Source organism: Engraulis encrasicolus, chromosome 24 (assembly GCF_034702125.1).
Source record: "Engraulis encrasicolus isolate BLACKSEA-1 chromosome 24, IST_EnEncr_1.0, whole genome shotgun sequence".
Lineage (NCBI taxonomy): Eukaryota > Metazoa > Chordata > Actinopteri > Clupeiformes > Engraulidae > Engraulis > Engraulis encrasicolus.
This window is the reverse complement of record NC_085880.1, coordinates 46,978,378-46,988,118: the sequence shown is the minus strand read 5'-3', so window position 1 is coordinate 46,988,118 and position 9,741 is coordinate 46,978,378. Positions and strand designations below refer to the sequence as shown.

At 41.8% G+C, this 9,741-nt stretch overlaps 1 protein-coding gene across 1 annotated transcript; it reads left to right on the top strand.

The window, feature by feature from the left end:
- Window positions 1-1,742: 1,742 nt before the first annotated feature.
- On the top strand, window positions 1,743-7,983 carry LOC134441790 (gastrula zinc finger protein XlCGF7.1-like). The gene is made up of 2 exons (XM_063192196.1): window positions 1,743-1,953; window positions 6,783-7,983. Exons 1-2 carry the CDS (start codon window positions 1,758-1,760, stop codon window positions 7,382-7,384), a joined length of 798 nt encoding a protein of 265 aa, XP_063048266.1. The 5' UTR covers window positions 1,743-1,757; the 3' UTR covers window positions 7,385-7,983.
- The last annotated feature ends 1,758 nt before the right edge of the window (window positions 7,984-9,741 follow it).

Below are 9,741 nucleotides of genomic sequence, written 5' to 3'. Positions count from 1 at the left end.
CATGTCAAACCACAGGACATGAAGTCACACCACAGGTCTTTCTCTTTATTGTGGCCATTTCAATTCTTTTGTATACATGACTGACCTTGGACCTCATGCTAACTAGATGAATAAAAACAATCTTAATATGTGTCTTTATTTATTGTATTTGTGTTTGTGAATGATGGCGAGGGCAGCAAGGCCGGCACGAAGGCCAGACAAGACTTGGCAAGGTGTGTGTGTGTGTTTGTGCAGAGGGCAGATCAGACAGGGCTTCGCCCGGTGTGTGTGTGTGTGCCCAACACCCCAGAGCTCACATCAAGCACTCAAGTCACAAATGAGGAAAAGATTCCAGCGTGACACTCTGCCAGCTCAGCGCAGCGCAGCTCTGTCTGTCTGTCTTGACTAATGGGCTCTGATTATCAACATGTTGCCTCAGCCAGCACTTTGATGAGACCTGACGAGACCTTCACTCCGCTCTCACCTGCCCAGGTGTGTCAGAGGGATTCTGTTCTTCTCTTAATTACTGTACACAGCATGAATAGCAAAGCGGAAAGTCTGCTAACATCAAGTCGTCTCCGTAACCACGTAGCCTTGTAGCCTCGTAGCCTCTTTGTGCAGATGGGGCCGTCGACCCGTTCACTACATCAAAACAACATTACAATTACATTACTGAGAGATTTAAGCAAACAAGACTTGGTCATTACTATTTTGGTGGCTGTAAAGATATAACATACGCTCTGCACAAAGGGTTTAGTGCTCCTGGAGCCAAGTGCATGTACAAAAGTAATACGCAGAGGTGGCCAAAGTAAAAGTAAAAGTGAATTCATGGTGTAAGCACAACACTAGCACATGATATTGCATAGCAGTTACACCAGTTATTCCATCGTACCATATGAGGTGGATAGATGTTGTTACTGATCTAAAAACCTAAAAAGAACCCCCTCCCCCACAATATGATCCAACCAGTGCAGAATCAGGTACATCGGTCTGTAGAGTGACTGTAGACCAGTTACTCAGTGCAGTTACTGCTATACTGTTACTTTACCATCTCTGGTGATTCAGCATCACAGGCTGTGGGAGTCTGTGAGAAACTGAGACGTGTTTAGATGTATGAAAGGACCTTTGTGAAAGTTTGTGATTAAGTAAAGTCATACAGTAAAGAGAATCCATGTAACCTGTGGTCAGGTCTGGTCACACCACAGCCACTACAGTAGCCTAGCAGTTACTACAACACTCAGACTGTATAGCAGGGCACCCTTGGTAGAATTCAAATGACTTTTCACATTCATAGCCATTAACACCCTCTGGATCCTGAAATCATAACAACTCTCCCATTTACACCTTGATGGGTGAGACACTTTGTCACCTGACGAGGGGAGTGGTCTACAGCTCCAGCTCTACTAGTGGCCCAGGGATAAAGCTCCTGGCTACCTTCCATTAGGTCAGAACTGCAGAAGACTTGGCTAAAAAGTGGAATCTGCAAAAAGTACTTCTGCTGGCTACAACTCTGACCCTTTGACTACCAGAACCTGGATGAATGTGAATCTTCATAGATGCTCATAACAACACACAATGAACATGGATGACATAAAAGAAGAGGACATCTATGACTTTCTGCCAGAGCATTTGTCTGCAGACACGAAAGATAGTCGTACTTGGACACCAGTTTGCATGAATATGGAAGAGAGAAGTCTCATGTCATGCAATTTAGTGGTGATGAGAGCACTTCTACAATTCAGCCATCAACTCCATTACAACAAGGAAAATCTTTTAAGATGATTAAAGAAGAAAACATTGATGATTTCCTTCCGGAGTATTTATACAGAACAAAAGAGGAAGAGAATGATACTGACACACTGAACGTGAAAGAAGAAGCCCTGGATATGAAAAGGGAAACAGAAGAAGCACTGGACATGAAAAAGGAAACAGAGTCTTCTCTAATGGAACAAAATGCAGACATGGCCCCTATAGGTAAGTTTCATAACTTAAAAGTACACTGTGTAAGATTTTTAGTTGTTGATTTCCAGAATTAATGCTACCTATTCACTAACGTTACCTTTTTCTTGAATACTTACCACCAGCATCAAATTCTAACTATTCATTATGACTGGAAAGAATGCACTTTTCATACATGAAAAGGGGGATCTTCTCCATGGTCCGCCATTTTCAACTTCCAGAAATAGCCATTTTTAGCTGCAAAAATGACTCTACTTGGGCCTTACTAGAAATTATTAGTTTATTACTTGGCAAACTTTCATGAAAAAAAAAAAAAAAAATTGGCAATATGCAACCCAGTTTCAATGAGCTGTATAGTCGCAATACTTTGTTTGTCCATTTCCTGCACAGTGTACCCAGTGATGGTACAAGAAGGAGATAAGTCAGGCTCGTTGTTTTCCGGTATCCCGTGACGTCAGGTGAACGCCCCTTTAGGAGACCATCCGAGTTTGAGAGTGAATTACGCCTCTAGAGTGCATTTGTGGGATTGAATCCTTGGATGACAGTTCAGATTTCGGATGTCAAAATGCAAATTGACGTGTGTCCTCCTCGACACTTCCACCTTGAAATAAAACAAAGGGGTGAAATAGGTTTGTGTTGTGTGTCTTATTCATTGCACATCATCCAAAGACGGAACACAGGTGTGTTTCACATAGGCCTACCTACTATTTAATTATGCCATCGTATATTTTTGGGTAGCAGCAACTGTGTAGATGAAGTAATTAGCAATATTACATAACATTGGTTGCTCTTTCTATCGTAATTTTGGCGATAACGTCCAGCATGTTCACAATGTAGGCTAGCTTCAGCGCAATTCACCGACAAAAGGCTCCCAATTCCGCGCACTTTTCAGGTCAGGGTATTTCCGTTAGGCCTACTGTTTATTATTCCTTTATATGCCTGTTGTGCTGATTTCGCTCACACTTGCAGTCCTGGCTTTACTGCTGCAGGAACTGTGATTAGTTTGGTCGTTGCTGTGGAAACGGTTGAATAATTTTAGTCCTAAAGTTAAATAGGGAAGCGGCCAGGGCGAGTTTGAAGCCAGAATGTCGTCGTGAAATTAAAGTTCCATCTCTTTCCAGCTGCCGTTACATTACAATGCTGTCTAGCGATTATGGCCGTTTGACTCGGTTTTAAATGTCATCACCGTTTCAAATTGTAGGCCTAGGTTATAGCCTTGACATCTCTTTAGTAGGCTATTTCATACACATATGGTGTCCCATGTAAAGTGTTACAGACTTCTCGCGAATAGGCCTATTTCCTCACTGCCTAGCCAAAAAAGGGGACAACTAATGTGGCTTCACTGACAACTGCAACAGTTAGGCTACTGCAAGCAACTGATATCTACCTGGAGTTGCATAAACCAAAATACGAAAAGTGCATTAAACACCGCACACTGTGTAGGCCTAGGCCCTACTGTTCTCCCCCCCTCTTCAAAGCACGCGTTTCGCCCGGTGCGTCTTCAGGTTCCCGAAGACGCACTGGGATAAGAGCTAATCTGAAGACGCACTGTGCGAAACACGTTGCTCGCTCAGGGGGAAAAATACAAAAGAAGTATCCAGTGTGCGATGTTTAATGAACTTTTCATATTGATCAAGTTTTTCTGCCTTACACCTGGAAGGGTTGTGCACAATACAAGGACTTCCATGCACAAATAAATAAATACTAGGCCTAGGCTATAGGCCTATATATATGACAGGATATTACAATAAATGTACAATGAAAACAACGTGAATGTCAACTGGGATTACTAGGCCTATAGGGCAGACAGTTACCATGAGCGACGCGTCCCATCCCATCCGTCTCCGCCACGCCTCTTCACAGACTACGAATCCCACCTCAGCCCTTTGGATGGCGGTAATACGCAACCCTTGTCAGCTGCCACCAAACGCAACAGTAAGAGAAGAAGAAGGGGGGACAACGCCCCCTTAGGAGACCCAAACTTGAGCACATCCATTTACATTGTGTGGGCGGAGTTCAGGGTATCTCCTTCTTGTACCATCACTGGTGTACCTTTTAAAAACTAGAACGTCCTTAAAGGTGCACTGTGTAGCATGAAGGGTAGGATGGTGGCCAGAGTGGGAATTGCAACTATGATGCTTATTGCAAAATGTGACCTTTTCATTAATATTTTCTGATATGACCAAAGAACAGTAGCCTACCTTTTGAAGCTATACATGTATATTTCTGTAAATTCTGTGATAAAATAACAAAAAAAGGCCTGCCCACTTAGATGTTCCTTGTTGTTCTTTCATTTGTTATTTTAATTAAAGAGCACAAAGAAGATCTAAGTGAAGACATTTCTCTTCTCAGTTTGTTTATAATCTTATGCTTGACAAATTTTAATCAAAAGTGTGGTGTAATCTGGCTCAATGGATTATTTCTAGAAATTCAAACAGACAATGGAGAAAATCCTCCTTGTCATGTATGAGAAATGAAAATGCCCAGGTCATAACGAATACTTTCAACTTGATTGTGTGGTATGTCTTTGTGAAAAAGGTAACATTTGTGAATGGGCAGCATGAATTCTGGGAAGACAGTAAAATATTACACAGTGCACCTTTAAATATTATGGTGTGTAATTGGGAAAGCTAAATGGTTGGTGTGTGCGCCTCTGCTTGGATCTTGTATAGGCGAATCTTGTAAACACGTTTGTGTGCAATGCTGTGCATGCGCCAAAATGCTGTGTGGCAAGAAGAGCTGAGATAACACCATTCTCTATTCAGGTACAATTATGTTAGGTTAGGTTAGGTTTCTTTATTAGTCTCCACGAAGGAGAAATTTGCTTTGGAGACAGGGAGGTTGCAGCATCATAAAACACATAAAACACACAGGACACATGACACCAACACAAAAAAGCAAACAAGAGTAAAACAATAGAATTCACTCACAAGAAAAACAGTGTACATTCTCAGAATCACTGGATGTCCATACATGCCCCCCCCCCCCCACACACACACACACCGTCCTACAACCAACCCCACCTTCACCCTGTAATAAATAACTAGGTTACATCCATTCCATAACTTACATAAACAATAGTAAAAACAAGGATATTCATGTCTACATATCTCACATCCCAGCTCTTACCCTAGTCTCCATTCTCACCAGCAGGACCAACACTTGCTACAGAGGTCCATTTTGTCCCACTCAATCTCTCTTATTCCCTGTTTATTCAGTAGCTTGATTGAATGAGCTATAAAGGAATTTTAAAAACTATTATATTTGCACCAAGGGAGTCTGAGCCTCCTCCCAGAGTTCAGATGCATGTTTTTCCCCATTTAGTGCATGATCACCATCCGCTACAATGGCATTCACCTGAGTGATAGCGGCCTGCTCAAAGAGCTCTTGCGGGTTAAGGGGGGGCATTACCCCCATAATCTTACCTGCCGTTTTAATAAGTCTTGAGATTACTGTGATAACTGTGAGATTGCAAAACCAGCTGGTAATCCCATAACGGAGAACAGACTCTATTGTGGATTAACATTATGTTTTTACAAACTCCAAAGACTCTAAGTCTGCGCAAAAAATGGAGACGCTGGTGTGTCCTAGAACAGACATTGGTGACCTGGGTGTGCCAGCTAAGGTCGCTGTCTATGTGTACACCCAGGTACTTAAAAGTCTTAACCTGTTCAATGGCCTGGCCATGCACAGCCACTGTAGCCTGGCCACAGAGGGATTTGGGGTCTACCACCATCTCTACTGTTTTTTTTTAGTGTTGATGTGTAGGAAGTGTGAATCACACCAATCAACAAATGTATCTATAGCTGTTTGGTGGCTGTTAACCTTATCATTACCATGTTTAGAGAGCAGGCTAAGAATAACAGTATCGTCCAAAAATTTAGTAATATACTGATTTGGCCCGGAACTGACACAATCATTAGTGTATGAAGTAAACAAAAATGGTGAGCTGACGCAACCTTGGGGCGCGGCAATACTGCAATGCGTTGTATCCGACAAAGTATTGAACTTGACCCGTTGTGGCCTATTTGATAAAAAAAGAATAATAACACTTCATTAAAAACGGATTTTCATCCATACAATGCGAAATCCCTGACATGAAATCTCATATCTTGGCAGAAACTTGGCCAGACATACCACGTGATGTGTTACACATTACATATTGGTTATTGGGGGTTATGGTTTCAATCTATTTTGCTAATTGAAGATTTGGCCAGGTATTAAGTGTGCTTAAAAATAGTGTGCCACTAAATGTCTTTATCCACTATGTTCAGACGAGACATTGCATCAACTGAAACAAAACAGTTTTGTTTCCGAAAGTTAGCTGTGTTGGTCACATAAATACAGAGTATAATAGTTTTTCATGTCACAAAAAGCATCCAGATAAGCTTCATGACTCATTAAAGAACTGTGCAATGACATCTAGTTCCACAAAACACCCGGGATAAGGCTATTATTATCTACTGTAGACTACCGCCAACAACTGCAAGCCCAAACATCGCAATTTGCTAAGCTGATTTTAATTTTATTGTATAGCTGTTTGCATACTGATACCACACCAAATTGTGATAGGTTGCAATATCAGTAACGTGGAAAAAATATCTGAAGGGAATACGCCTATAAATAAGAATTAAAAACTGAAAAATAAACAGATCAAAACCAATTCATGTATCATTATTCCTTTCACATTAACCTCAATAATACATCCTTGTGACTAATTTATAATTTATAATTGATTTGGCTTGTGCACATTTAAATCAACAAAGTATGCCTCGTCAGTTGTGAAGTCAAAACTCATTTGGTTGCTTTTCTTCTTTTTCTTTTCTCAGACGATTACCAGGCAGCTCATAATAACACAGACCAACACCAGTGTGCCACATGTGGAAAAGGCTTTAAATATAAAAGTGCCCTAATTATCCATAAGAGAATCCACACTGGAGAAAGGCCTTACCAATGTACTACATGTGGAAAAGGCTTTACACAGAAAAGTGCCCTCATGAAGCATCAGATCACTCATACTGGGGAAAGGCCTTACCAGTGTGCTACATGTGGAAAAGGCTTTACACAGAAAAGTGCCCTCATCACCCATCAGAGATGCCATACTGGAGAAAAGCCTTACCAGTGTGCTACATGTGGAAAAGGCTTTGCAGAGAAAAGTGCCCTGATCAGGCACAAGCCAATCCATACTGGGGAATGGCCTTACCTGTGTGCTACATGTGGAAAAGGCTTTGTTCATAAAAGAGCCCTCTTCATCCATCAGCGAATTCATTCTGGGGAAAAGCCGTATGAGTGTGGTACATGTGGAAAAAGCTTTGCACAGAAACCTCACCTCTTGCAGCATCAGAAAACCCATACTGGGGAAAGACCTTTCCAGTGTACTAAATGTGGAAAAGGCTTTGCACAAAAAAGTACCCTCAAAAGGCATCAGAAAATTCACATTGCCTAAATTAAACACCAGCGCACAAGTCCTGTCTTAAGAACAGTCACAGAGCATCTGGGTGGTTCACGAATAAGGGTGTAACACAATTGTTAAAAAAAAAAAAAAATTCAATTCCTGACAAAAATGGATGGAATTATATTGTTCAAAGAATAATCTCTTTAGAGCTGTTAGTGGTCTGTGAAATTTCATTTTTTAGATGTTTTGAGGAAAATGTGTATTTCGGTGTGACATCACATTTCTGTAAGATAAAATCAATAATATTCTGCACAAACATCTTCCCATGCAATTTCTACTATTGGTCTTTAACGCCCATCCCCAACACACACTACCACCCACCCACACACACCTATGCATCGTACAGACATACAATAGCATGTTTTCACTGAATTACTTGTAATAATTGTGTGAAAGAGACAATGAATTACCTGGTATCCATACATCCTTGCAGGATACATTAAAGAACAAGTTAAGATTGAGTAACAGATTGCATAACATTGAATAAGCGTGTCACACCGCAGGACATGAAGTCACACCACAGGACGTTCTCTGCATTGTGGCCATTTCAATCCTTTCGTATACATGACTGACCTTGGACCTCATGCTAACTAGATAAAGACATTGTTTTTATCGTAATATGTGTCTTTATTTATTTATTTATTTATTTTATTTGTGAATATGTGTGTGGGTGTGTGTGTTGTGTTTGTAAATGGTGGTTAGGGCAGGCAGGCAGGCAGGCCAGTGTGTGTGTGTGTGTGTTTGCGTGTGTGTGTGTGTGTGTGTGTGTGTGTGTGTGTGTGTGTGTGTGTGTGTGTGTGTGTGTGTGTGTGTGTGTGTGTCTGTGTGTGTCTGTGTGTGTCTGTGTGTGTGTGTGTGTGTGTGTGTGTGTTGAGATGGGAGGCCAGGCAGGGCTTGGCCCAGTGTGTGTGCCCAACACCCCAGATCTCACATCAAGCTCTCAAGTCACAAATGAGGACCAGATTCCAGCGTGACACTCTCTGCCAGCTCAGCTCTGAGGACCAGATTCCAGCGTGACACTCTCTGCCAGCTCAGCTCTGGGGACCAGATTCCAGCGTGACACTCTCTGCCAGCTCAGCTCTGGGGACCAGATTCCAGCGTGACACTCTCTGCCAGCACAGTGCAGCACAGCTCTTTGTGTCTGGGCTAATGGGCTCTGATATGAATATGTGGAGGAATGTGTGTTTACACACATGATGCTTGGTGCAATAATGCTACGGTGGTACAGAGGCACTGCTCTCCACTAGTGGAGTTCATGATCATCAAGTGCCGAGCCTTCTATTTACCCAGAGAAATATCCGCTATCCTATTAGTCGCAGTATATCTCGCCCCCAGCAACAACAACGGCATCAGAAGCGAGGCACTGAACGAGCTGCATCGGGGCATCAGTGAACAACAAGATGCACACCCAGATGCCTTCACAGTGGTCTTGGGAGACTTCAACCACGGAAATCTCAAAACAATACTTCCAAAATTCCAAAAAGAGAAAATGTCTGCAAGTTGAACCTACAAATGATCAGTTGAAAATTTTGACCTGAATAAACTTGCAAAAAAGTATTAAAAAAAGAGAAACTGTGAACATTTTTAAATGTATGAATGGACCTTTGTGAAAGTCATACAGCAAAGAGAATCCATATAACTTGTGGAAAGGTCTGGTCACACTACAGCCACTACAGCAGCCTAACAGTTAAAAAAACACTCAGACTGGATAGCAGGGCACCCTTGATGAGAATGCAAATGACTTTTCACATTCATAGCCGTTAACACCCTCTGGATCCTGAAACCACAACAACTCTCCCATTTACACCTTGATGGGTGAGACAGTTTGTCACCTAACGAGGGGAGTGGTCTACAGCTCCACCTCTACTAGTGGCCCAGGGATAAAGATTCTTTCTTCCATCAGGTCAGAAATACAGAAGACTTGGCTAATAAATCAGGAATTAATACCATCAGGTCAGAACTGCTGAAGATTTGGTTCAAAACAGGAATCTGCGAAAAATACTTCTGCTAGCTACAACTCTGCGCCTTTGACTACCAGTTCCTGGATGAATGAGAATCTTCATAGATACTCATCACAATGAACATGGATGACATAAAGGAAGAGGACATCTATGACTTTCTACCAGAGCATTTGACTGCAGACACGAAAGATAGTCATACTTTGGGCTCTTTTGAACGGCATCAGTTTGGTGTCATTATTGGATATTATGACGTCATTAAGACGTCATTTCCTGATTTTATTGCCCAAAATGTCACCTTAATGTTTTTCAAGTTTAGGCAAAGGATGCGCTCAACTTCTTGGAAAAAGTCTTTGGGTACGCGATAAAATGGATCAATTTAAGGAAGAA

Coding starts and splice junctions, on each gene's coding strand:
- LOC134441790 (XM_063192196.1), top strand. CDS start 1,758: ATGATTAAAGAAGAAAACATTGATGATTTCCTTCCGGAGTATTTATAC. Junction 1,954..6,782: donor TGCAGACATGGCCCCTATAG/GTAAGTTTCATA, acceptor ATTACCAGGCAG/CTCATAATAACACAGACCAA.